Raw genomic sequence first — 25617 nt, forward strand, 5'->3', positions numbered from 1 at the left:
AATGCTGTAAACCTAGTTTTTCCCCCTTTATTAAATTATTTCACAAATATTTTTGGGATGTCATATCCCTTACTTGGCAACAGTAAAGGAAAGGATGCACACATTTACTTATGTTTCAGAAGAAACCCCCTCTGCACTCCCTGTAACTATATGGGGCCCAACAGTACCTATTGTTGAATTCTTAATTCTCAGGGACCATAACCTTCCAGGATTGTATACATGGCAGTCTTGGAGGCTCAACAGAGATGTAAAATCTAGCTCAGGCATGTTGGACCAGTGCTACACCTCCATGATTGAGACCATGTTCAGCTCCACTATACCAGACAAGGCCAGGCTAGGACATGTCATCAGATCAGCAGAGATAATAATCAGCTGTAAACTTGGCCATCTTCCAGGACCTGCATGAAGAAGCAAGCTAAATCACTGCTGACACTTCTCAGAGTAGCAAGCCTATTTTCCAAATCTTTAATTGTGGGAAACTGCTTGTATTCTGTGTACTGTCCTCTATGTGGAGGTCACCAGCTTCCCAAACTTGAGGTGAGCATTATGGTGTCTATGTGGGTGTCCGAGTGTTTCATGTGTAAAGGTGAGTTAATTAATCTAAATTGTCACATGGAACTACTCGGGATTCTCAGTCATGGCATAGCACAAAGTTGATTTGAGATATTACCACTTACATGCTTAGAAAGTGTAGAGTCTTCAGTGTTTACTCTTCATTTCTAAGTTTTATGACTGGCATGTTGACACTCTGCATTCCACACTGGGCACATTAGTCCTTTTCTAATTGTTCTCACACTTTTATACTTTCCTGCTTCCTTCTGTTGTTAGTTAGCATGTACTGTTGTATGTGTTTTAAATGAAACATATACAGTATAAACAATTTGATTTCTAATTAGATCATCAGGTTTCCTGCTATATTTTTTATTCAATTCCTGATTGCACATAATATTGTTAATTTCAAAGATTTTTTTTGGGGTGAGTGTGTGTTGGAGAGGAATGCTGAAGCATGATCCTGATAACCTTCTACTGCTGTGGCTCATCTCACCCTCTGGATCCACCTAATTATCCTGATGCTCTACTGTTTGGAGATTTCTGCACTTGTGACTGTACTTTCTGCTGTTGTGGGTGGTCAACCATGGCATGGTTCTTGGTGCCAGAGAGGCTGGTTTTAGTATTTCAGAAGCTGCTGTTCTTCTGGGATTTTCATGCAAAAAAACTATAAACTACACAGAATAGTGCAAAAACAAAAAACAAGTGAGCGGCAGTTCCACGGCCAAAAATGCCTTGTTGATGAGAGAGATCAGAGGAGGAATGGCCAGACTGGTTTGAGCTGACAGAAAGTCTACGGTAACTCAAATAATTACTCATTACATGGTGGTCGTGGTGAAAAGAAAAGAGGAAGATGGGCTGCAACAGCTGATGACACAACTTGCAAGCCAATAACAGGAATCTGAGGCTACATTGGGGACAGCCAAAACTGGACATTTGAAGAGTGGAAAAATGTCACCTGGTCTTATTCGAATCTTCAACTGTTCTGAGACTCTAGGGGAAATCCCAGGAGAGCAGCAATTTCTGAAATACTCAAACCAGCCAGTCTGCCATCAACAGCCATGCTGATGTTTGATGTGACCATTAGATGAAGCTCTTGACCTGTATCTGAATGATTTTATGCCTTGTGCTGCTGCCACATGATTGGCTAATTGGATAATTGCATGAATGTGCAGAAATATGGGTGTTCCTAATAAAATGGATGTTGAATGTACATTGAAATGATTTATAGTAATACTAGTAATATAGTATAGTAATATAGTAATAATACTATGATCATCCGGTGTCACTCAGAAGAGGATGGGTTTTCTTTTGAGTCTGCTTCCTCTCAAGTTTTCCCCATGTCATCTTAGGGAGTTTTTCTTTGCTGCTGTTACCTCTTGATTGCTCATTAGAGATCTAAATTTACATATGGCTTTCTGTAAAGCTGCTTTGTGACAATGTCTGTTGTTAAAAGCATCATACAATAAAATGGAATTGAAAATTGAGTATGTTAATGTTTTGCTATCTCCTCTTTCATATCTATGTACGTGTTAAAATGTGTAAGACAGCAGACAAGACCTGAACAGAAAAAAAAAAAAACCTTGGAGAACACACCTTAACTGTAACAAGGAAGACTATACAAAAGAATCCAGCTTCTCTTGCTAGACCAGTTTTGAAAGAGCTGCTGTAGAGTGTCAGAAGGACAAAGAAAGAGGGAGGGATAAGAAGAGTCTGGATGATATACTGGAGCAGAGAGAAAGACTGAAGATGGCTAGCTGAGGACGATTGATGCAGCTAAACGCAGGAAATCCACTGTCTATATCTCAACTTGAGTGTTTTGAACCCTGCATGTGTGTGTGGTTGGATACGAAATATGTTAATGCAGGTGGGCAATTTGTCATTTCCTTTACATCTGTGTGACTATAGCTTTAACTTCCAGCAATGTACTGATATGTGTATGGGATATAGAGATTTGAAGAAGATGTGTGTATGACAGGGATTAAAAGAAGTTATTGTATGTGCATGACACAGAGACAGAGACTTTCCATATTTTGCCTGGAAAATGTAGTTATTCAGTGATCTTCAGTGAAGCCGGTGTTTTGGTAGGTAGTGATGTCAGTCGTGGGAGGGTTGTTGTGTCTCATCTCATTAAGCATGTGTGTGTGTGTGGTTAGTGAATCTTGCGTTTATTCTTTAACGGCAATATATTAACATTTAACTTCATGGGAATCACTTGGTATTTTCACATTATGATTAATTTATCATACATTTACAGTAGTTTCTTTTTGAATTGTGTGATTTTTAAATTGTAATTCTAACCACTTAACTGACCATTTAAACTAGAAGACTGGATTAAAAAAAATAACAACTAGATGATCTAATGTAAAAATATAGCATGTATGGGATGTGTCATTATCGAAAACAGTTTTCTGTCTCAATACATCAGTTTAAGTTCATTTTTTTTGTTGTGCTGATTTGTGTGAAAAGCCATTTAATGCATAGTTTAGTATGTATGAGCGTAATATGATTAGTTGCTTTGGTATGTTTAATGGTATTAGATTGGCACCTCCAAGCTGCTACACTAGAGCTGATTTTTGGTTTGTTGCCTATTGTTACAGTTTCCAGTCTTGCTCAAATCCTGTGAAGCTTGTGGTGTAACTAGTTCCTCCTTCATAGGTTCACCACTGCTTTTGAGATCTGATATGTGTCCTCTCTCTCTCTCTCTCTCTCTCTCTCTCTCTCTCTCTCTCTCTCTCTCTCTGTCTCTCGCATCTTCTCATCTGACCTGATTTTCTCAAAAGTATCATGAGCAACAGAGGAAGTGATGCCACCCAGATAAAGATGATCTGAATACCCATGGGATGGATGGAGGGATGGAGAAACAGAAGGAGGCAGAAAAAGATAAAGAAAGTGATGCTGTGGATGGGATTGGGGGACAACGTGCAGATGCACCGGTCAGCCACCAGACGGCAGCAGACAATCATAAATACCACACTGTGGGTCATCAGGTACTTCTCTGTCACATGGATTTCTATAAGATGATCTTTGTCTCAGAACTATCCCTGTTGAAAAAATCCAGTCTAGTCAGACCAACCTCCAGCTGCCAGACACTGGTAGTCCATCTTTGGCAGCTGGTAAGTGCTGGAAGGTGGAAGGTGGAAGGTAACTTACTAGCTGGCAACTGTAGTCTACCAGCTTGAGCAGCTTTTGGCAGCCGAGCAGACCAAACTGGCTTTTTCATCAAGGATATTCTCTGTACTCTATTGTATACTATGTGTATACAATACATGAATATGTAATACCTTGATTTTGTATGGTACTAACGTACAAATGACAAATTACTGCACAGTACCTTCTGTAATTCAGCATTAACAAACTTCATAGGAACAGCCGACAATTTTAAAAGTTTGATTTATACTAATTTTTGCTTAAGTACGCTACACAGTAGAGTACCTGCTCACATGTTCTTCAAAATTGAAACAGCAGCGCCATCTGGTGGCTTCTGCCACGTGTCACATGGCAGCCTGTCACTCTCCAATCTTAGTATTAACAGTGATAATAGTGCCCAAAATCTTAGTGAGGTTTCCAGTGTGAACACACTCAAACTAAAAATATGCAAAATGAGATGCAGCTAATGACTTATTTTTATATCAGGATATCCTCCAGAAATCTGTACTACTGAAGATCAGCCCCTCTCAGGACCTTTTGTCAGGCCCAGAATTTTCCTTACTAGTAAAATAACTGCATAATGCACCCCTTAGTTTCACTGTACCTACATGAATAAAACTAAAAACTGCATAATAAGCTTGGACTTCATGGATGTAATAATTTACTATATCATTTTTGGTACTACAGCAAAGAACATGCTTTCATTACTCAATCACATTCATGGATGAGTAAAATATCACCTGGTGTCCTGCGATGGACTGGAGTCATGCCCAGTGTTCCCACAACAGGCCCTGGATTCCCGCGATAGGCTCTGGATAATGTTCCTGGGATAAACTCTGGATAGTGTCCCCAGGATAGGCTCCGGATAGTGTTGCTGGGATAAACTCTGGATAGTGTTTTTGGGATAGGCTCCGGGGAGTGTTGCTGGGATAGGCTCCGGATAGTGTTTTTGGAATAAACTCTGGATAGTGTCCCCAGGAGAGTCTCTGGATAGTGTTCCTGGGATAAACTCTGGATAGTGTCCCCAGGATAGGCTCTGGATAGTGTTCCTGGGATAAACTCCGGATAGTGTCCCCAGGATAGACTCTGGATAGTGTTCCTGGGATAAACTCCGGATATTGTTTTCAGGATAGACTCTGGATAGTGTTCCTGGGATAAACTCCGGATAGTGTCCCCAGGATAGGCTCTGGATAGTGTTCCTGGGATAAGCTCTGGATAATGTCCCCAGGATAGTCTCTGCATAGTGTTCCTGGGATAAGCTCCAGATAGTGTTTTCAGGATAGTCTCTGGATAGTGTTCCTGGGATAAGCTCCAGATAGTGTTTTCAGGATAGTCTCTGGATAGTGTTCTTGGGATAAGCTCCAGATAGTGTTTTCAGGATAGTCTCTGGATAGAGTTCCTGGGATAAACTCTGGATAGTGTCCTCAGGAGAGTCTCTGGATAGAGTTCCTGGGATAAACTCTGGATAGTGTCCTCAGGAGAGTCTCTGGATAGAGTTCCTGGGATAAACTCTGGATAGTGTCCCCAGGATAGGCTCTGGATAGTGTTCCTGGGATGAACTCTGTATAGTGTCCCCAGGATAGGCTCTGGATAGTGTTCCTGGGATGAACTCTGTATAGTGTCCCCAGGATAGGCTCTGGATAGTGTTCCTGGGATAGGCTCAGGTGGTTGGGTAATGGCTGTGGTAAACCAGTTATATAACTGGTTTAAAATTTGTATATATTCATATATTTATTTTTATATACAATTTTTAATTTTTTTCTGTATACAATTCTACATATAACAACTGTAAAATTGTGATATTCTCAGAAAAGGAAGCCGAAGTTGCGTCAAGTCGCTACATTGGGTAAGGGATCTCCAAACACAAAATCTAGAGGAACTCCGATTCAGGTGCTGTTCAACCAGGGATCACCTGAAAAGACTCCCATGCAGGAGGTACAAAAACATCCACTTTTTTTTTTTTTTGAAACATACAATAGTTTACAACATTACTTTATGTTGATATAATAAAAGCTGATACTTAAAGTTTTTTTTTTCAGTGAGCTCATAAGCACCATATAAAGTAAAATAATCTTACTCTTACATTTAAATATAAAAATAGCCAAAGCTGAAGTTAATTAGCAATTTCACTTCTCCAACTTAAAACTAACATGTTTAAGTACCAAAACACCCCACCAAAACAGCTCTGAACCGTCGAGGCATGGCCTACACAAGGTATGCTGTGGTATCTGACACCAAGCCATTAGCACCAGATCCTTTAATTCCTGTAAGTGGTGAGGTGGGGCCTCCCTGGATCTGAGTTGTTTGTCCAGCACATCCCACAGATGCTCAAGTGGATTGAATTTGGAGACCAAGTCTTTGTCATGTTCCTCAAATCATTCCTGAACAATTTTTGCAGTGTGGCAGGGTGCATTATCCTGCTGAAAGATGCCACTGCCATTAGGGAATGCCACAGCCATGCAGGGGTGTACTTGGCATTGTGTGTTCTGACACTGTTCTATCATAGCCAGCATTAACTTTTTCAGCAGTGTGTGCTACAATAGCTCTCCTGTGAGATTGGACCAGATGGGCTAGCCTTTGCTCCCCACGCGCATCAGTAAGCCTTGGGCGCCCATGACCCTGTCTCTGGTTCACTGGTTGTCCTCCCTTGGAACACTTTTGTTAGGTATTAACCACTACCACATACCAGGAACACCCCACAAGCCCTGCCATTTTAGAGATTCTATGACCAAGTCCTCTAGCCATCATAGTTTGGCCCTTGTGAAAGTCGCTCGGATCCTTTACGCTTGCCCATTTTTCCTGCTTCCAACATATCAAACCTCGAGAACTGACTGTTGACTTGCTACCTAATATATCCCACCCCTTGACAGGTGCCATTGTAATGAGGTTATTCACTTCAGCTGTCAGTGGTTTTAATGTGATCGGTGTATGTGATAATACATATTGATGAGCATGCATTCACATACTGATGAAGATGTGATCATTTATATAGAACAACATAATTGATCTTTGCGCCCAGTGTTCCTGGGATAAGCTCTGGATCCACCACACCCCTGTTCAGGATAAAGTGCTTACTGAAGATGAATGAATGAATAATGTATTTGACTAAATATAGTTCACATTGCCCGCATGTTTCAATTCCCCCTCTTCTTGTGTGCTTTCTGTTCGTTTCTGTCAGGAGCGAGGCAGTGTTGGCGGATGCCAGTCACAGGCGGAGGTGTTGAAACAGACTCTACAGACCTTCTCCCTGCCTGACAAGCTCAACTGGTGGGGAGAAGGAGACAAAGCTGATGTCTTGGAGAACAGCTGGACTGATATAGTGCACTCTCACGAGGTACACTATCTACAGATTCTATGATGCTTATGACAAGCAGTTGAGAGAGAGAGAAAGAGCGATAGAGAGACAGAAAAGGCAGTGGAGTGTGTGACGGAGAGGAAGAGGGAGTAGGTGGAGAGAGAAAGGCAGACAGTGTAGGCTTGGATGGAAAAATGAGGGAAAGAGAAATGAAAAAGAGGTTACTTTTGAGAAATGGAATAAAACATGTAGAATAAATGTTTGGAACTAAAATATTTTTATTTAACTGAAATTATTCTCTATATAGTCAATGCCAAGGATCCAGAGGCACCAGCAGGAGGCACTGTGGGAGCTCCTCCAAACTGAGTTTATCTACATCAACAAACTCACCATCATCACTGATGTAAGATGCTAGAACTTTACTACTGAAACTATACTTATGAAGAACTATTTTTCATGAGATTTGACTGGACTAAGAATAATTTCGAAGTGTAATGAGCATTGTTTCATCTCACGTACTAATTTCTGTATTAAAATATTCTACAGTAAGAGTCTCAGATCTTGCACATCTTGCTCCTTCATTTAATCTGATGATTTACTGAATTAAATTGACTGTATTATACTGAATGTCTCTTGGAGTTTATGCATAAACTTAGTTTAATCAACCATGCTCACATTTCACAGCTTGTTCTCGGTGCACTGGGGCATGTTCAACGACAGGGATTTCTCCACGAGGTTTGTACATTAACTTTAAGCTATGTGTCTTTTTTTTCTGTGCCACGGTAAACTTACTCTCAATAAACTAAAGAACATCACAGCCACATTTGGGCCATTATGCCACCTTTGTGATTTTTTTCATAACATTTTGATGACAGTTATTCTTAATACGTTTTCTTTCGTTCATTTTTAATGGAACATTCGGTTCTTGTTTGAGTGTGTACCAGAGTTGCACTATGGAAACAAAAGTAATAAATGTTTCTGCTGACAAGTTGGAAAAACTGCATTAATCTGTGTGTGGTTTTGTGTGGGTGTTTAAAAGCAGCCCAGTGTGAGATCACACATAGCCTTCACTTAAATATATCTCTCTTTGTGTCTTTCAGGTTACCCCTGCCCAGCTCTTTTCTAATATACCCTCCATCCTTGATGCCCATAGGCGCTTCTGGTGGGAAGTGATGTACCCCATGTTGCAGAATGTCAGATTGACTGGCCAACCTTTTGACCCTTTAAAGCTTGAGCCAGGATGTTTTCAGGTATTTAACATTAGCTGAACATCCCCCTGCACCAGTAATATCTAACTAAGACCCCATTTCTCTGCCATGCTTCTGAGTCTAACCCTACATTTTTCTCATAGTTTGCTGACCGTTTCTCTGCATATTTGGATTATTGTTGGGAAGAGGAGAGAAATCTGGAATTCACACGCAGACAGCTGGAAATAAACCCACACTTTAACATTTTTCTTATGGTACTACGGTCATATTATGCATTTAGAATTCCATATTTTATTTACAGCCACAAAAGGCTGAATAACGTATATCAGATTTGAACCACAGTATAAAACCATATATAAAACTTATCACAGTTACAGTTTTATTTTTTTAATATAATAATATCATTTCTTCTAGACATGTTAAAGTGCCATTCAATTAGATTTCATCATACAATGTGACATTCTGTAAATACATGTATTACATCTTTAACAAAGATACACTTTAATGTATAGTTTATTAAAACAACTCACTTTTTAGAGTCAAGCATGGTAAAACAAAATGCGTATTTTATTTTCCCTTTCTGGGTTCCTTCATGCAGTGGGTGGAGACTCATCCCCAATGTGGGCGAATGCGGCTGGGCGACATGCAGGCTCAGCCCCACCAGAGGATCACAAAGTACCCCCTGCTTTTAAAGGCTATCCTTAAGGCTACACAGGACCAATATACACAGCAAACACTCAACTGCATGGTGAGACATCTGAATAGAGACCTACAACAGTTAACTATCAGAACTACTGCAAGTCTAAAGTTTTTCAACATGTGCAGTTTCTTACGTTTTTCCAGAGTTTGGGACATCATGTACAGAATAGTTACTAAATAATGAAAATAAATCAAATAAAGTGTTCTACCAAACACCTGTATCTTTATAATTAATGACAGATTAATTGTCTGCTCAGATACTGAACTAATTCTTTATTAAAGTACAAGCGTGAACCAGAGGGTTACTGTAAGCCTACCAATAAATAGACAGAGTGTCTAATTAGAGTGATCCAGATCTAGGTCTAGATTTTTTCTCCAATAAAATAAAAAGTAAGAGGTCACAAATATTTCTAAGTTGAATTACCTCCTAATTATAATTATATAATTTGGTCCCAGTTCTTGAAGTGTAACTGGTAAGCAATAAAACTGCTGCTAAAACTGTTCTATAACTGCTGCTGTTAAAGAAAAATTATCAATGTATAAACAACATAATTATGTTTCGATAAAATGGAGTGTGTCCACCATTCAGGTCCCTGTGAATGACCTATTGTTATAGAAACAATAACATATTAGAATGACTGCTTTAATATAATATACCTTTAATTTGCATTACAGCTGACACTACTGTCAGAGATGTGCCATTATAGAAAATTAATCAACACCTTCTGACCAATCAGATTTGAGAATTCAACATGGTATAAAAATTGTTAAAAAGTGGCAGTGTGCATATGCATGTTCTCTCTCCCTCCTTTAGATAAACAGCATCAGTCAGTTTCTGGACAGCATCAATGACTACTTGCACTTTAAGGATGCTGAGTTGGCACTCTTCGACCTGTCCCAAAAGATAGAGGGATATGATTTACAGGGGATGAGTGAAGAAATAAACAAGGTTAGTGGATAATTAGTGACATCATTATTATTTGCTTGAAAGGTTTCACTGACTGTGAGTGTTTATGTCTCAGCACATGCAGGAGTTCTGTCACTTCGATTTAACTAGCCCTATACGGGGAACAGGACCCAAGGTCATACGCAGGCTGATAATGGGAGGGGCCCTGAAGATTAGAGGAAGGAAGGACAGTAAGGTGAGAAACGTAATGAAATTTGTGCTTTGCAATTGCTAATGACACAAAGGATTTGGGGTGTTAAAAGTCAATAATTGAAACAAATTAAGGGAACAGTCATAATTCTATTATTATTGATTATATAATTTCTTATAATTAACTGGTGTGTAAAAAATTTTTCATATTTATAAACTGATGTAACTGTAAGCCTTCCTATCATAGCAGATTAAGTGGTAACAATATGAATTATTGCCTTAACAGTTGAAAGCATATCATATTGTATTATAACAGATTCAGTGGTATCATCAAATATTGAATTGTTACCTTAAGAATAGAAATTGATTCGTATCGTATTGCATGGAAGTCTGAGGTTTACACACCTACAAAGGAGTAGCATAATCTTGTGTTGTGACATTAGCTGGAGGTGGTGGTGCTGCTGTTTACTGATGTGCTCCTGCTGACAAAAACTCAGAAGAAATCAGAGAAGCAGAAGGTAGTGCGCCCCCCACTGTCCTTGGAGAGAATACACTGTGCAGAACTCAAGGATGGCTGTGAGTTTTGTAACCGCTCATATTCTTTTCTGCTGAAACACCTCCTACCTCTGTAAACCACAATCTTATTTTCAAGCTGCACATTAAGCCAATAGCTCTGGGGTAACTCAAGCTTCTGAACAAGCTGCCTTCTTTTTAAACCCCAGTCCAAAGTTTTTAACCCTAATCCAACTCTCCCAATCTATATAATCAAAGCCTAAATATCAGAGCAAGACGTAAATAATTATTAGGTACCACTTTATTTTAAAGAGCACATATTAGGCATTAATTAAGTTGTGTTATTTATTCAATAAAGCACAAATTAGACACTTCTAACTGGTTTATTCACTATGAATTAGACTTTATTCATAAATATTCATAGGTCATTAATATGTCCCATATTCTAAAGTAGAGTTTTAATTATCAACAATTAGAGGCTAAAAAGCACTAAACAAGTTTTCAATAAGTCAATTTCTGTCCCATATTCTAAAGCTGAGATCTTTTCATGTTTACTGGTAGCAAAGTAGGCCTGTATATTTGCAACCAGAAAACAGGTCACCAAAACCAAAATAACAATTGTGTTATCTCTGATGAAAAATAACTCTAGAGACATTTAAAGATAATTTAAAGAATTAATATTTAATGAACTTAAAATATAGGACACATAGTAGTATTAGTGCCTTCAGAATTCTGCAGAAATCATTTGACACCACTTAGAACCTACAGGTATAACATGTTGCCAAGTATGCACTAATAAATTTATATACAGTAATTAAGTCAAGCTCAATAATTTGCAAGGGCATTTAATAAAATAATGATGCACAACTAATAATGCATTTATTAGTAATTTTCACAAAACCCTAATTATTGACCAATACATGTATTTTTGAATAAAGTCTAATTCAAAGAACAAGACCTTAATTAACACCTAATATGTGTTTTTTTAAATAAAGTGTTATCAATGATTAGTATGCAATAATAATAATAATAATAATAATAATAATAATAATAATAATAAACTTATGTCATATTTAGCCATTACGGAGCTCTAACTTGATTAATTGGTTTGCTTAACATGCTCTTACACCAGTATTAAACTTGATTGTCAGGGTCTATGAAGTCATACGAATCAGAAGATGCCACATCCAGTGTGAGCTGCATAGACATGCTTAATTGCATAAAAATAAAACAAAACAATAATAAAAACAAACAAATAAACAAACAAAAAGATGGTTTCTAACAGGTAAATCTGGCAATATTAAGACAAATGAATAAATGTAAAATAAATTACCTGTACTGTGGGCTAAGCAATTTCTATATGTACTTTCGCAGGTTCTTTTAATGTTTATCAGAGCTAGAGAACAGGATTTAATAAAAATCAGCTTAACCCTTTTTTATTATAAATACAGTACAAACATGCATAAAAATAATTAATAATTACGGAAACCAACTATACAGAATTTGATCTGAATGAATCACACTAATAAAGTACCATCAGAAATTCTACGGATTTTTCTCACAATTTGCATGTGTGTAGGCTCACATTAATGAGCGGGAAATTTATTCTAAAGCTTTAGGTAAATTCCAGCATTTATATGTTACACATCAGAAGAAAAATTGGCAGCTTTATAATAGCATTTGTTTCTGCATATCTTAGGATCTAATGATTTGAAACTCCGCTTGTGTTTTATTTGAATCAAAGTGAGAACAATGAACTGCCACGTTACATTGTATCATGAGTCAGTGCACACTGGCACTGAGCCCTAATGCAACCAACAGTGATGGCGTTATTACTGTTTTCATTAAAACAATGAAACGCCTATTTCTTGTAGCATCTGACATTTTGGTTATAGCCATGATCTCAGAGGTATTTCATTTGGTCTTTATATAGCACCACCGGCTACTAAATTTTACTATAAAATTAGTGCTTTATGCACATTTCTTACTGCAAATTCACATCATACACTCACGAGCCACTTTAACAGAAACACCTGTACCCCTGCACATTATGCAATTACCCAGTTAGCCAATCATGTTGCAGCAGTACGATGCATAAAATCATGCAAATACAGGCGAAGTGTTTCAATTAATATTCACATCAAACATCAGAATGGCAAAACACCCATGCCTTCTGTAGCCTCAGATTCCTGTTCTTGGCTGACAGCAGTGGAACCCAGTGTGATCTTCTGCTCTTGTAGCCCATCTGCCTCAAGGTTTGACGTGTGGTGTGTTCTGAGATGCTCTTTGAGTTACCATAACCTTCCTGTCAACTCTAACCAGTCTGGCATCTGGAGTCTTACCTCTGTCATCTACAAAGCATTTCCACCCACAGAACTGCTGCTCACTGATTTTTATTTTTCCCACCATTCAGACCAACTCTAGAGACTGCTTTGAGACCACAGGCACCAACAACCTTGACACAGTCAAGGTCACTGAGCTCATATTTTTCTGTTTAATGTGAACATTACGTGAAGCTCTTGACTTGTATGTGCATGATATTGTGTATTATGCTGCTGCCACGTGACTATATATTGTTATATATATTGTTATTAATGAGCTGGTGTACAGGTGTTTCTATTAAAGTGACCAGTGAGTGTGTAATGTAAGCTTTTTGATGAAACATACTATCTTAAATAATAATTAAATAAGAAAAAAAAATTTTTTTTTAAATATTATGCGCCAGATTCCATAAATGCTTTCAACCGATTATTATACCAGCATCAACAAAAGATGTGCACTGTTTTTCATTCATTACAGTGTGTTTCAAATGTATTGTCTCTGCTGCATATCACAAAACCCAGATAGGTCTGTCTGAAAAATTGGTACAGAAGAGTTTGCAGTTAAATTATCAAGTGAAATCATGTATGCATGGGAAAAAAGTTTGACTAACAGTTCCCATTCACTGTAATCTGTACAAATCAGACTCCTTGTTTAGTGAAAGTTTGAAAAGATAATTGCTCTTTTTTGTCAGCATTTGTAGTTTTATCACATATTTAAAACTGCACCCTGTGATATTAGCACCTTATGTCGACTTTATTAAATGTCAAGTTCACTGTAGTGGTAGTATACATATATAAGCTACAGCTTTGTCTATTGATGTCTATTTTATCAGATTATTGACTATTGGTCTGTACAAATAGCCCTGATTAGTTTTGCATATGAATGTAGCAGGGTCTACATATACTTCTCTCTCTGTCTCTGTCTCTCAGACTCTTTTGTCTTGGTGGAGGTGAGTGATCTAGGCTGTCCTGTCAGTGTGTACAGTGTTTCTACTCCCAGCCCAGAGAGCTGTGTAGCATGGATCTCTAATATCCACCAAGCCCAGGTATGACTCTACACTAGAGTGCACAGACCACAAAGCCTCAATGCGTGGGAAGCTTGCTGCATGCTTTTAAAATACCTTATAAATCTCATCTTTTCATGCAGTTCTATACAGACATGTACAAATGACAAGATTAAAGTTAGATTCAATCTGATCACCTAATAAAATACTTCTGGCTTCCAGGTATTTAAGTCTTTGTAACCACAAAAACCTTTGACTATGTTTGACTTACAGGAAGACTTGCAGTCGTTACGAAAAAAGGAGACAATCAAACCCGAGGAGCCCAGCGATCAGATTCTAGAGGAGCCAGATCCATTTCCTCCTGCCAGTATAGTGAACATCAAGAACACAGAGGAACAGTCAGAGTATAAAAGTCATATTGCTTCTCTCAGGTTTACAGCTATAGAGAGAGAAGAGCAGAATTTGCATAACCAAGATGTACGTGCACATTTTCTGAGCAAAGAAATGCAAAACAGAGACAAAGAATCTAATAACGAGTACAACGCAACACAAGAAACTGAAGGGAGAGAGAGAGATAAAAATGGACATTGTGAAGACCATATTTTATCTGGTCCTATAATTGAAAGACGGGTAACATGGAATCACAAACTGCAATCACATAAAAATTCCAATGCCTTTCCACGGCAAGACTCATTAGAGGCCAACAAGTCCAATGGTCCACATCATTTGTTAGTTGGTAGATTAAGGGAAAAGAGTGCGCTAAGCCAGTCGTCACAGAAACCAGATCTGCGGCAGGATTCTTGGTCCCACCAATCAGCTGATGAAAATGAGTCTCTCTCAGAATCACGGACATTCACAAGAATATTAAAGTCCCCGAAGTTACGAAGGAAACGTCCCATGAATTCTCAGCCGGCTGCTCCACCCCAGGGCTCCAGGAGAATGTCAGCTGGGGAGGAATCATCAACATCGTTTCCCAACAGGAAATCCAACTCAGTCTCAGATTCTGATCAGAGCAATAATATTTGCAGACCCTCCAATACATCCTCCAAAACCCAAGACCACCTGGTGCTTAAGTTGGGCTCTGTAAAGCAGAACCGAGGGGTGTTCTGGCATGTTCCTACTGAGAGGTTATCAGAGTCAGAGTCTGAACTGCAGGAAGAGACACCCAATCAGAACTCTCAAAAAATACCCAAATTAAAAACCCAGAGGAGTGAATCTTTGCCTGAGCTAGCGTCCTCCCCTCTGCAGGGTCTTCTGAATAGGGTCAAGGAGCGGGAGAGGGAGCGTGGAATAGCAAAAAGAGAGGGGAAGCATTTAGAAAAGACTTCTCTTCAAAGTTCCAACACTGTCTGCGCTACTCCATCACCTTCACCCAGTGAAGGAGAGAAAGAGGCAGCAGCAGAGGAGCGAGAGCTGGTCAGATCAAGATGGTTTGACTCTCATACAGGGACGGAGACCATCGTGGACAGCAGTGACAATGACAGAAAAAACAGGTACATTTTTTTATGTTTTGTGGTCTGTTAGCTAAATTACTGAAAAAAGTTAGACATCCACTGGACCGTGTAATATTGATCCTGATTTCAGATGGATTTTTTTTCTCTTTGGTTGTTTCCTGTGCATTTATCGCTATGCTTATTTTACATGTTTAGTTTTCCAATCAATATTTAAATATATTCAAATTCACCCAGTGGAATTATTACTAAAATATAAAATTCTCTGTTTGGTGGATGTTGTTTGTTCCATGAGAAAGAATGACTGTAAAACAAGAGATTTTAATGTGCATAAAGAAGACAGTAGTTTCAGTCTGTGTTTTATGTCTGTATCTTGATCTTACTGTGCTGTTCTGCCTACACAGAATAAGCTTTTGTGTAAGTAAGCTGAATCAACTCTGCACTTAATTTACACAGCATACATATATACAGCATATATATAGTACTATGCAAAAGTCAGAGACCACCCTTTTATTTTCAATTAAATGGCCGTCTAGTACTTATTGTTAATTAATAGGTAGCAAACAATAATAATGGCAAAATGTAGAGTACATTCATTTCATTTTCAGTCAGAGCCATGCAGTATTTGCACTATATGGCCAAAAGTATGTGTACACTAGACCATCACGCTCATATGTAGCCCTTCCCTAAACTGTTGCCACAAAGTTGGAGGCTCACAATTGTCTAGAATGTCTTTGCATGCTGTAGAATTATGATTTCCCTTCACTGGAATTAAGGGACCTTGCTTAAATTTGTTCCAGCATGACAATGCCCCTGTGCACAAAGTGATTTCCACAAAGTGGTCGCCAAATTTGGAGTGGAAGAACTCGAGTGGGCTGCACAGAGCCCTGACCTCAACCCCACTGAACACCTTTGGGCTGAATTTGAACGCAGATCACATGCTAGACCTTCTGATCCGAAATCAGTTCCCAACTTCACTAACGTTCTTGTGAATGAATAGGCACAAATCCCTGCAGCCAGGCTCCATAACAGCAAAGGGTGAACCAGCTCCATGTTAATACCCGTGGTTTTGGAATGGGATGTTCAACAAGCACATTTGGGTGTGATGGTCAGGAGTCCACATACATTTTGTCATATAGTGTGTTTGTGCAGATCAATATTAAACTTCAATATCACAAATAAAATATGTACAGATTTCAAAGCTTTTACTGTTGAATTCCCTTGTGTGATTTTTTTTAAAATTATTGTTCATTATTGTTAATGTTCATAAATCACACAAAGGTCTTCAACAGTAAAAACAGTATGAAATCTGTAAATATTTTATTTGTAATATTTAATCTAATAATTTTAATACTGCTCTGCATAAGTATGTACTTTAAGTGAAAATGGAATTAATGTACTGCACAGTTCCCAACATTACTGTTTGCCACCGAATAATTAACAATAAATACCGAATAACTATTTCATTGAAAACAATAAGGTGGTCTCTGACTTTTGCACAGTACCGTATAGCCAGATATTATTTGTGGTTTTTAATTTAGGATGTAAATTGCTATCAGATAGGAAAAGCATAAAAAGTGTCTGTCCTTCCCACCATTTCCCATTAGACCAGTCACTCCACTGGGTGTAAATGTGGACTGGCCAGGCTGGTGCTTCGATGATGAGGATGTGCTGGAGTTCACTGGGCTTGACGATGAAACAGTAGACTGGGTTGAACAGACCCTGACTACGGCAGATCTCCGGAAAACACCCAGGCATAGCGATGCAGATTATAGTGAGGTGTAAAGCTACAAACATTTGAGATGATGAGAGAAACTGCTGCAAGCTGGAATCTGTGATCTGCACCACAGTGTGTAGTAAGGTGTAGCTACCTCAAGGGCAGAATGTAGTAAAGCCCACTGCAGAAGCCTCTGCATAGACTTTGTTCTCTTATGTGTACAGTTACAGTGCCTGTAGAAAGTTTGTGAACCCTTTACAATTTTCTTTACTTCTGCATAAACTTGACCTAAAATGTGATGTTTGGTTGAAGTTACTGCTGCTCAAGGGGGTCACACCAGTTACTGAAAGCAAAGGTTCACATACTTTTTCTAACAAAGATAGTTACTATTGGATAATTTTGCTCAGTAAATTAACATAAACACTATGGGTCCCTGGGGGATTAGTGGTTAGGATACACCGCTGCAGCCTGGGTTCGATTCCCACTGGGGTTGTGTGCTACAGTGCACTCTCAGTGCCAGTCCCAAGCAAATAAAATTGGGGAGGTTTGCATCAGGAAGGGCATCTGGTGTAAAAATTGTGCCAAATCAAATACGCGGACCAATGATCTGCTGTAGCAACCCCTAAGGGGAGCAGCTGAATAAGGAACAACAAATAAATAAATAAATAAATGTAAATAAATTTTCTATAGGCACTGTAAGTACTAAAGTTTGCATATGATAAAATGAGCAAGAATTTAATGTATACTAAGAATTCATTTATTTTGTCAGGATTCACAGATGTTCATTTGTTATCACAACTAACAAAAAAGGCCGAGGAGTGTATGTTATTAACTGTTGAGCAGTGGAGGCAAAAATAAGTGACATGGTGCAGTTTTAGTTGTACAAACTGAATTTCCAGGCAATGAACCCTCTCCTCAGAATTTTACCCTTTTCAATGATCAGATTAGACTACACAGCTTCTTTTTATAGGCTGTGCTGTAGCCCTGCGTCCAGCCTTAGGAAATGCATGCTAAAATAAATTAGTCAAACAAGATTCAGTATACTAAATCAATATAGTCCAATTATTTCTCTTTAATTACCACTTCTAATGGTATAGCTGACTTCTGCCATTCATACGTTTCACAAATGGACGCTTGGCTGCAAGTTGTTTCAGTAATATCAGTATATAACATTTTTCAATGCGGCTCGCAAGTAACTAAAATTTTTTTGTTATACAATTAACAGTGCACTCAGACATTAGCCTAATGCTTTCCCAACAAAGGCACATAATATGCTGTAATATTGTGCTGAATACAGCAGCAAAAATTATACAGTTGCACATAATCTTACCCAAGTGGCTGTGCACTCAAGATGGAATCTAAAGAATATGATGTAACTATTGCTGATAAAAATGTAAGAAATTTCAGTGGAAAAAGAAATAGCCGGTTTCTTGTTCTGACTGTGATGTGAAGATAGTTTCTTATAACTTGCCCACCTTTTGCCTTTAAGTGTCTCCAACTTCTTTTGCCCCACCCACTCATTTTCCTCCACCCAGTTTTGTTCTAACTCTGTTAGATTGCTTGGCCAGTCTTTACCCATTCTTCTAGAAATATGTTATAACTGTCAGATTTTATGCACCTCTTTCTTCAAATTGGGTTTGAAGACTGAGAAAGTCATTGTAAAGTGTTTTTCTATTAGATTTGTCTTATGTTTTGGAATGCTTTCTTGTAGCAGGATACAGCACCTCATTTTTAAGTCTTTTGTAGATAAATCCAGTAATCATGTGTGATGGAAATCTTTGCACTCGGTTATAGAAGGTGCTTGTTATATGATGTAACTAATTATGTTAATATGTAAAAATGTATAGAGTCATGAGTGTGGAGTCATGTAGTGTGAATAGAGCAGACAAAAACATCAGTGGATAAGACTTTGCAGTCACAGTTATCTGTCACTGATTACCTTAATAGAATTTATTATTCCTAATATATTTTTTGGAGCCTTTTTTGGAGGAATTTTTTGTAAAGACAAGGTGTATATATATATATATATATATATATATATATATATATATATATATATGTGTGTGTGTGTGTGTATATATAAAATAAAAGACACTAAAAGACAGATTCATAATAATACATGCACTTTATTGGTATATATTTATACAGTATCATACATAAGATCAGCATTAATAAAATAAATGTGCGGATATGGTTAGTATTATGACAAAGAATGTTGTAAGAAAATTTATGCTACAATTGCCTGCAAGTCTCTGTCTCTCTTTCCTTTGCTCTCTCTCTCTCTCTCTCTCTCTCTCTCACACACACACACACACACACACATATAACGTATGAATTGTAAAAAGATGTGTCCTTACAAACAGCCAAACTATCAATGGATTTACACAGAAACTGATTTCTGATCTTCACCACATGCACCATTCTGGGTTTTCTCTCTCACTTTGAACCGTTCTTTAAATTCACGCTCGTTAGCAGCGAGGTGAACAATCGTCTCCATTGCTGGATACTGCAAGATCATTTTTCTCTGCACACACAGAATGAGAGGAGTGTCATTTTAGAGCCGTTTTACTAGTATCTACTCCCACTGTAAACATTTTATCATATCAAATATCAAAAATACAGTGTCTTGTTGGGTACAATCAAACTGTAGTATATTTTTGGAACTTACCCTGCGATGGTTTTTGTACAGCTGAAGCATAATAAGCACCAACAACAAGAACAGAAAGCACAGTCCTATAGTCATGGCTGCTTTGTTTCCACTTGTAGATTTTTGCTGTCCCTCCAAACCACCTGCAGATACACACATACACAATACAGATTCAGTCAGTCTACTGATACATAAAACCTATTTATTTATGTATTTTGAGCTCAATATAGTTCTGTGCTCCTTACTAGAATACATTTTAAGCATCTTGAAAATCAGGTGCCTCATTCTATGGCAGTAAACATGACATTCTGAAGCAGTACTCACTCATCATTTGCAGGTGGTAAGTTACATTTCCCAGAAGCTGCTGTTGGTTAAAGAAACGGCAGACCCATTCTCCTAGGTGCTTCTCTTTTGGGACACTCAGCACTTTTGATGTTGTTTTTTGGACAGAGGTGAATGTCTGAGTATCATTCACACCATATTCCACATGGATCCACTCATAACTGGTGACTTGGCTGGTGTCGCTAATGCGACAGGTCAGGGTCATTTTGCCATTTCTGTATGAGCTCAGAACTGCAGAGACACAGTTACACAGTCTTTAACTCTAGGTGACATTAGCAAACAACATGGTAGTGTATATTTGAAGTACTGGAGTTTGACACTCACCTTGAGCAGTGACCAGCTGAATGCTCCTCTCCACCTTCACACGCTTGCCGTTCTCTCCCTTCACCTGTCCCGAACACCTGTATGTGCCTTCATCTCCATCCTGCACACTCTCAATGTATGCTGATCTGTCCACCTGCACTGAGGAGCACCGAGAAACTCCGGGTTTGGAAGAAATGTTGAAAAACGACGGAAGCATGGCAGGCAGATTAGATGTTTTGGATACTTTCTTCCAGGAAGAGCTGTTCATGAGGAATTCACTGGAGAAGATGCAGGGCAGGGTGACAGAGGAGTGCAATTCTGCATACACTACCTCCAAGTTATCCCTAGGGACCAGGATTCCTGAGAGAGAGGCAATCAGACCAAATCAGACTAAATCCTAACTTAGAAAATATTAACCCTTTAAACACTATTATTCATGTTGAATATTCAGATAATTAATTTTAAAGCATACTATTCAGTAATGACTGTGATTTTTTCAGTAACTACAGTGAAACTAATGGCAATGGTATGTAGTTATGAAAGAGTGATATACTAAGAAGTTATAAGAGGAATATAATTATTATAATTTCTATAATTACATAACCAATGTGAAAAAGAAATCTGTACCTTTGACTTGCAGCGATGTGGATGCCTTTCCGTTTGTTTGCTTGTTTCCAATCAGGCAACTCCAAGTTCCTGCATCCTTCTGAGACACTTTATTGATTGTGTATGTCTGTATGCTGCTATAACTGGTAATTGGTGAGCCATTCAGTTCCCACTTCCTTGTCATTACCACTGGCTGTGGAGTGACACTGCAGCTCAGCGTCAGCTGATCACCCTCAAATACCTCAGCAGGAGAATATGACACTGCAGAGAAACAAAACATTGTGAGATGTGTGAGTAAAGACCTCCTTATTATTGGGAACTCAGAATTACTGAGAGCATGCTCCATTCTCCCTCTGAATCATGTTACTTCCGGGCCAATTTTCTCTAAAACCTCTACCATTTATCAATATTAAATGGAGTATAAAAAATTGTTTGTATTAAATATACTAAAATGAAGAAACACAGACAAAATGTTTGTCATTGGTATATAATATGTTCATGATTGAAATGTAAAGCCTCTAAGACTCTAATATGTTGAGACCCATTTTATATTGCCAAGAAATTGAGACTTCCTCATATCGCAGTTACTGAATGATTATTAGGTTATAGGAGTTACTGAAGGATTATTAGATTATTATTATAGGAGCATAATCATTGTTAACTAAAACATTGTCATTATGTGTGGTTATGTGTGTTGGAGATACATTACCTTTGATGACGTGGAGCATGACATTTATGAAGATCTGTCCTTCCACCTCGCAGCGATACATTCCTGCATCTTCCTCCCTTGTCCCTTCAATATGAAGACTGTAATCTGAATTACCAAAGTTTGGATGGGGACAGTGAGCATGTGGCGCTTGTCCCACTGGCCGAAACTCGAGCCCACTCTTGTCTCTGCGCCACACCGTCCTCTCTTCACTGAAGGAGCAAGACAGGAAGTGAGTTTTTACATTCACATGATTTGTTCATGTACGTGATCTAGCACTTTGATGCCATGGTACCTTCAGTAAAGAATTTTGTGATTATATGTAAAGTAGATTATATGAATAGATGCAAGAATGTTCTGAATGTAAGAAGATGCAAGAAGAGTCTTACCTTTCAAGAATTCTTTTCCAGGTGACAGCAGGGGAGTGTTTAGTTGAGGAAGACATTACACACGGCAACACTGCAACTGAGCCACTGGCCACAAACACCTCAGGGACTCTCATACAGTTGCTACCTGGAAGATACACACACACTGATTAACAACAGAAAGCCCACTGCTGTAATTCCCTGCTGGAACATCCACCCTTTTAATAAACTCACTCAGTGAGAAGGTCTTCACAGTAGCACTAGGACGGTTTACAATCATTCACAATCACACTAATAAAATCCAATTGATGCTCTTAAAAAGAAAATGTGTATTATTTAAGACACCAAGGTTAAAATAGTGAAATAAAGACTCACATGAGATAGCCATGGCTGTTGCTAGAAGAAGCAGAAGTTGCACTTTCATAAAGGCTTGTGCCATTTCGCTCCTTAAGCTGTAACTTGTCTTCTTTGATAGTTGCCGCTAATGTTCCACTACTTGCTTGTGACCTCTCTCTTTCTGACTGAATCTCTGGTTTGGGGCTGAGTATGTATATTATTGTGTAGGTGGGTGGGTGTTTCACTCGAGGTAATTCCTCTTCCTATGTCACATGACTTCAAGACATAATTTGTTTAAATGTGGTCTGAGTGACGCACAGTGGAAAGTGGCTGAGACAGAGAGAGAGAAGAGAGAGAGAGAGAGAGAGAGAGAGAGAAGCAAACAAAGGCAATTCTACTTGCCCACGGATTCTCCCAGGTCTTCTTTTCTCAATTTTCAATTCTGAAAGTATGTCACGACTGACTTACAAAGAAGTGGAAAAATAAAGTTGGTGGTAAACAAAAAAGTCACAAAAGATTTACTTTCAATATATATTTTGTCGCATGTGCGTTAGGGCTAGTAAGTAAGTAATTAAGTCAGCAATGTAAAGTAATGTGTGTTAGGGCTAGTAAGTAAGTAAATAAGTGTTAGGGCTACTAAGTAAGTAAGTAATGCAGCACGTGAAAAACGAACATTAAGTCCGCAGCTTGACTACAATGAAGTTCTGCTGTTGTTTTTTTTGTGATTTCAGCAAAGCATAAATGCGTCATAGACTTTAAGCATATGGTTACGTTTACCTTCTAGCATTCTATGCAGTAGCAGTGTATAATTTGCAGTCCAGGTGGAATCCTGGGCCACTTTGTGTTCCACCTGAGGCCTGATTGACTGCAGTTATCAGATATGCAGTCAGCATGTTCGGCTCCGCACTACTTCCTGGAAGGCCAGACACATTGTTGAAGGGCGTGTGTGAAACAGACAGCTATGGAGAAATGTGGCATATGGGGGCAGTGGTTGTTTTGATGAGAGTAATGATGCTCTGGATGACTCAATCCCCCCTCTCAACTCTCTCTTTTACTTGTTTGTTATTCTAGCCTTTTCTCCTTCATTGTGAGTGGACCTGAAAGAAGAACATAAATTTTACTGCTAGTGCATATGCAGAATAGTTTTCCACTGGGTGCTGCTCACACAGGTACAATATTGTAATGAACTGCTTTCAAATATTTCCATGCTCCACTAAACGAAATAAAGCTTATTTAACGTAGAGACACTAAATTTCTTTGCCCAATCTTTTATTCAGCTTTTTGCATATTTTTATTTTGGATTTGTATGGGATTTTTGTGTAGTAAAAAGAAAACATTAAACCACAAAGCTTGTGCTGTCACTGAAGAAATTTCGAACTGACTGTTATTAATGATTTTAAATATGACCTTACTGCATTATGTAAAATGAATCATATTATGTAAAATGATTTATACGTACATTCCTCACCCTCGTAACTACATATCTATATATCTATATATCTACATATCTTACATATCTACAGGTTTTGTTGTATATTTCATAGTAGTTAATCAACAGCACAGGTTATTAAAAGAAAATTAAGATAAATGGTGTGTAGAATAGATATTCAGATAGACTTTCATTTTATATGAATATTTCTAAAAACAAATAAAACATTGGTAACACTTTACATTAAATGTCAGATATTTCAGTCAGCTTCAGAACAAAAACTCTGAAGAGTGAGTATGTTGTAACAAGAAAGCTGCTTATACAGAAAAGAACCTAATCCACACTGTAAAGTAAAGTGGATCATGTATTAGACATTAACTCAAAGCTAATAAATGTGCTTACAAGTAATGATTACAGCATTTAATTGGCAACATTAGCATCTTTACAGTGCTTAATTTAGTGTTCTAATATACCTATCTTATATTGCAGTAGCTACCTTCTTCTCCTTAACAATAACTGTATCTGTAAATGAAAATCTGGCTGCTTCTGCCACTAAGCTATAACTAGGTCATCATTTCAGCAGAACAGTGAACCAAAACATATATCCAAATGGATACACAGAAATAACACTATTTTCACAGAATCAAGCTTTTGACATAACCATAACGTAAACCCTAGTCACAGCCTGTGGGGTGAGCTGAACAGACGAGAGAGATGACCTAGGACCCTGAAAGATCTGGTGAGATACTGTATTGAGGAATATTCCTCACTCTGTATTCTTTAATCTTATCAGGAATTACAGAAGAATGCTCAGTGCTGTTTTGTTGGCAAAAGTTCTAAATGTTTTATTGGTTACACAAAGTACTAAATGTATAAATTTACTTCGATTAAAGGCAAGCTAATTCAACACAAATACAGTTTTCATGACCTTTTTACCCATCTTTACCTAGGGTGCCAAAAATTTTGGAGCTCACTGTACATTTCTAGGAACGGTAGTTATCAGAAAAAGGTAATGTAAAGGTAATGATGCTAATGTTGCCAAATAATTACTGTAAGCATTACTTACTTACAGAGCTCACACACTTATTAGCTATGAATATGTAAAATCTGATCCCCTATACAGTATTGTTACTACCTTTGTTTAAATTCCATAAATAAATATTCTTAATTAATTAACTTTAATTAATGGTTAATAATAACTATTATTATTTGTGCAATCATTTATCCCTAAAGCAGCTTTTGCTTTGCAGAACATACATCATTACCATGAGAAATGTGAAGTAGGTTTAACTGATTTGTTTATAATTAATATTACAGTTTTATTAATTTATTACAATTTTATCATTATTTATAAGTAATTCATTAATAAAAATAAGTCCTTGCATGCTTAATGTAAACATTATATTAAGAATATAATAAAAGGTAGTGTTAAACTATAGAAATTCAGACTAAAAGCTTTCATTTTTCGTGACATTTCATGTTTTGTGAGAAAAGATGAAGTGAGAAGAAACAGTGAAAAGGGGATGTTGTGGATGACCACACACTCACAGGTACGATGTGCCTAATGCTCATTAAAAAATAACAAAAAAACTAAACAAAACAAAACAAAACCGATAAACCGATAAGCTGCCATGTTGTGTGTGGAACACGTGTATTTTTGAGAGAGGTGGCAAGTGTGAGCAATAGCTCTGAAGGGGTCTTTCCTACATGCTGTGCGATACTGAGATACAGGACCAGCATATTTAAATAGACAGAAAGAGATAAAGACCCTCAAGTGGAAATAGCGTATAACGTGTAGGAATACTGTACATATGTAGATAGAGTTGGAAAATATTAACACTTAACAAATTAAGCGGTAAGATTTATTGAAAGCAACTTCA

The 25617-nt window shown here is 37.9% G+C and overlaps 2 protein-coding genes across 3 annotated transcripts; one reads left to right on the forward strand and one right to left on the reverse strand.

Annotated features, from left to right (window-relative positions):
- Nucleotides 1–2018: 2018 nt before the first annotated feature.
- Nucleotides 2019–19008, forward strand: plekhg6 (pleckstrin homology domain containing, family G (with RhoGef domain) member 6). 2 transcript variants are annotated; one of them, XM_034305780.2, is made up of 15 exons: nucleotides 2019–2416; nucleotides 3333–3527; nucleotides 5509–5634; nucleotides 6878–7033; nucleotides 7302–7397; nucleotides 7679–7729; nucleotides 8095–8244; nucleotides 8346–8456; nucleotides 8801–8950; nucleotides 9716–9850; nucleotides 9924–10043; nucleotides 10441–10573; nucleotides 13762–13877; nucleotides 14109–15328; nucleotides 16894–19008. In XM_034305780.2, the coding sequence occupies exons 2-15, from the start codon at nucleotides 3393–3395 to the stop codon at nucleotides 17069–17071; spliced, it is 2877 nt and encodes a 958-aa protein (XP_034161671.2). In that variant the 5' UTR covers nucleotides 2019–2416; nucleotides 3333–3392; the 3' UTR covers nucleotides 17072–19008. The 2 variants fall into 2 exon arrangements, with proteins under 2 accessions (XP_034161671.2, XP_026781834.3); XM_026926033.3 differs by having other exon boundaries at nucleotides 2022–2416; nucleotides 3333–3539.
- A 101-nt stretch (nucleotides 19009–19109) lies between these two features.
- On the reverse strand, nucleotides 19110–22489 carry LOC113533828 (obscurin). Its single transcript, XM_026926197.3, has 8 exons — nucleotides 22348–22489; nucleotides 21997–22120; nucleotides 21611–21819; nucleotides 20923–21162; nucleotides 20317–20655; nucleotides 19975–20223; nucleotides 19672–19793; nucleotides 19110–19527 (listed from the first exon to the last, which is right to left on the reverse strand). The coding sequence occupies exons 1-8, from the start codon at nucleotides 22409–22411 to the stop codon at nucleotides 19384–19386; spliced, it is 1491 nt and encodes a 496-aa protein (XP_026781998.2). The 5' UTR covers nucleotides 22412–22489; the 3' UTR covers nucleotides 19110–19383.
- Nucleotides 22490–25617: the final 3128 nt, after the last annotated feature.

Source organism: Pangasianodon hypophthalmus, chromosome 1 (genome assembly GCF_027358585.1).
Source record: "Pangasianodon hypophthalmus isolate fPanHyp1 chromosome 1, fPanHyp1.pri, whole genome shotgun sequence".
In the NCBI taxonomy this organism is placed as follows: Eukaryota; Metazoa; Chordata; class Actinopteri; order Siluriformes; family Pangasiidae; genus Pangasianodon; species Pangasianodon hypophthalmus.

Excerpts from the sequence above, each read along its gene's own strand:
- plekhg6 (XM_026926033.3), top strand. The coding sequence starts at position 3,393 with ATGGATGGAGGGATGGAGAAACAGAAGGAGGCAGAAAAAGATAAAGAA. Across the intron at positions 10,044-10,440 it reads GAGGAAGGAAGGACAGTAAG|CTGGAGGTGGTGGTGCTGCT; the intron begins GTGAGAAACGTA and ends TTGTGACATTAG. Across the intron at positions 10,574-13,761 it reads TGCAGAACTCAAGGATGGCT|ACTCTTTTGTCTTGGTGGAG; the intron begins GTGAGTTTTGTA and ends TCTGTCTCTCAG.
- LOC113533828 (XM_026926197.3), bottom strand. The coding sequence starts at position 22,411 with ATGGCACAAGCCTTTATGAAAGTGCAACTTCTGCTTCTTCTAGCAACA. Across the intron at positions 21,163-21,610 it reads CATGCTCCACGTCATCAAAG|TGTCATATTCTCCTGCTGAG; the intron begins GTAATGTATCTC and ends GTTTCTCTGCAG. Across the intron at positions 19,528-19,671 it reads TGTACAAAAACCATCGCAGG|AGAAAAATGATCTTGCAGTA; the intron begins GTAAGTTCCAAA and ends CTGTGTGTGCAG.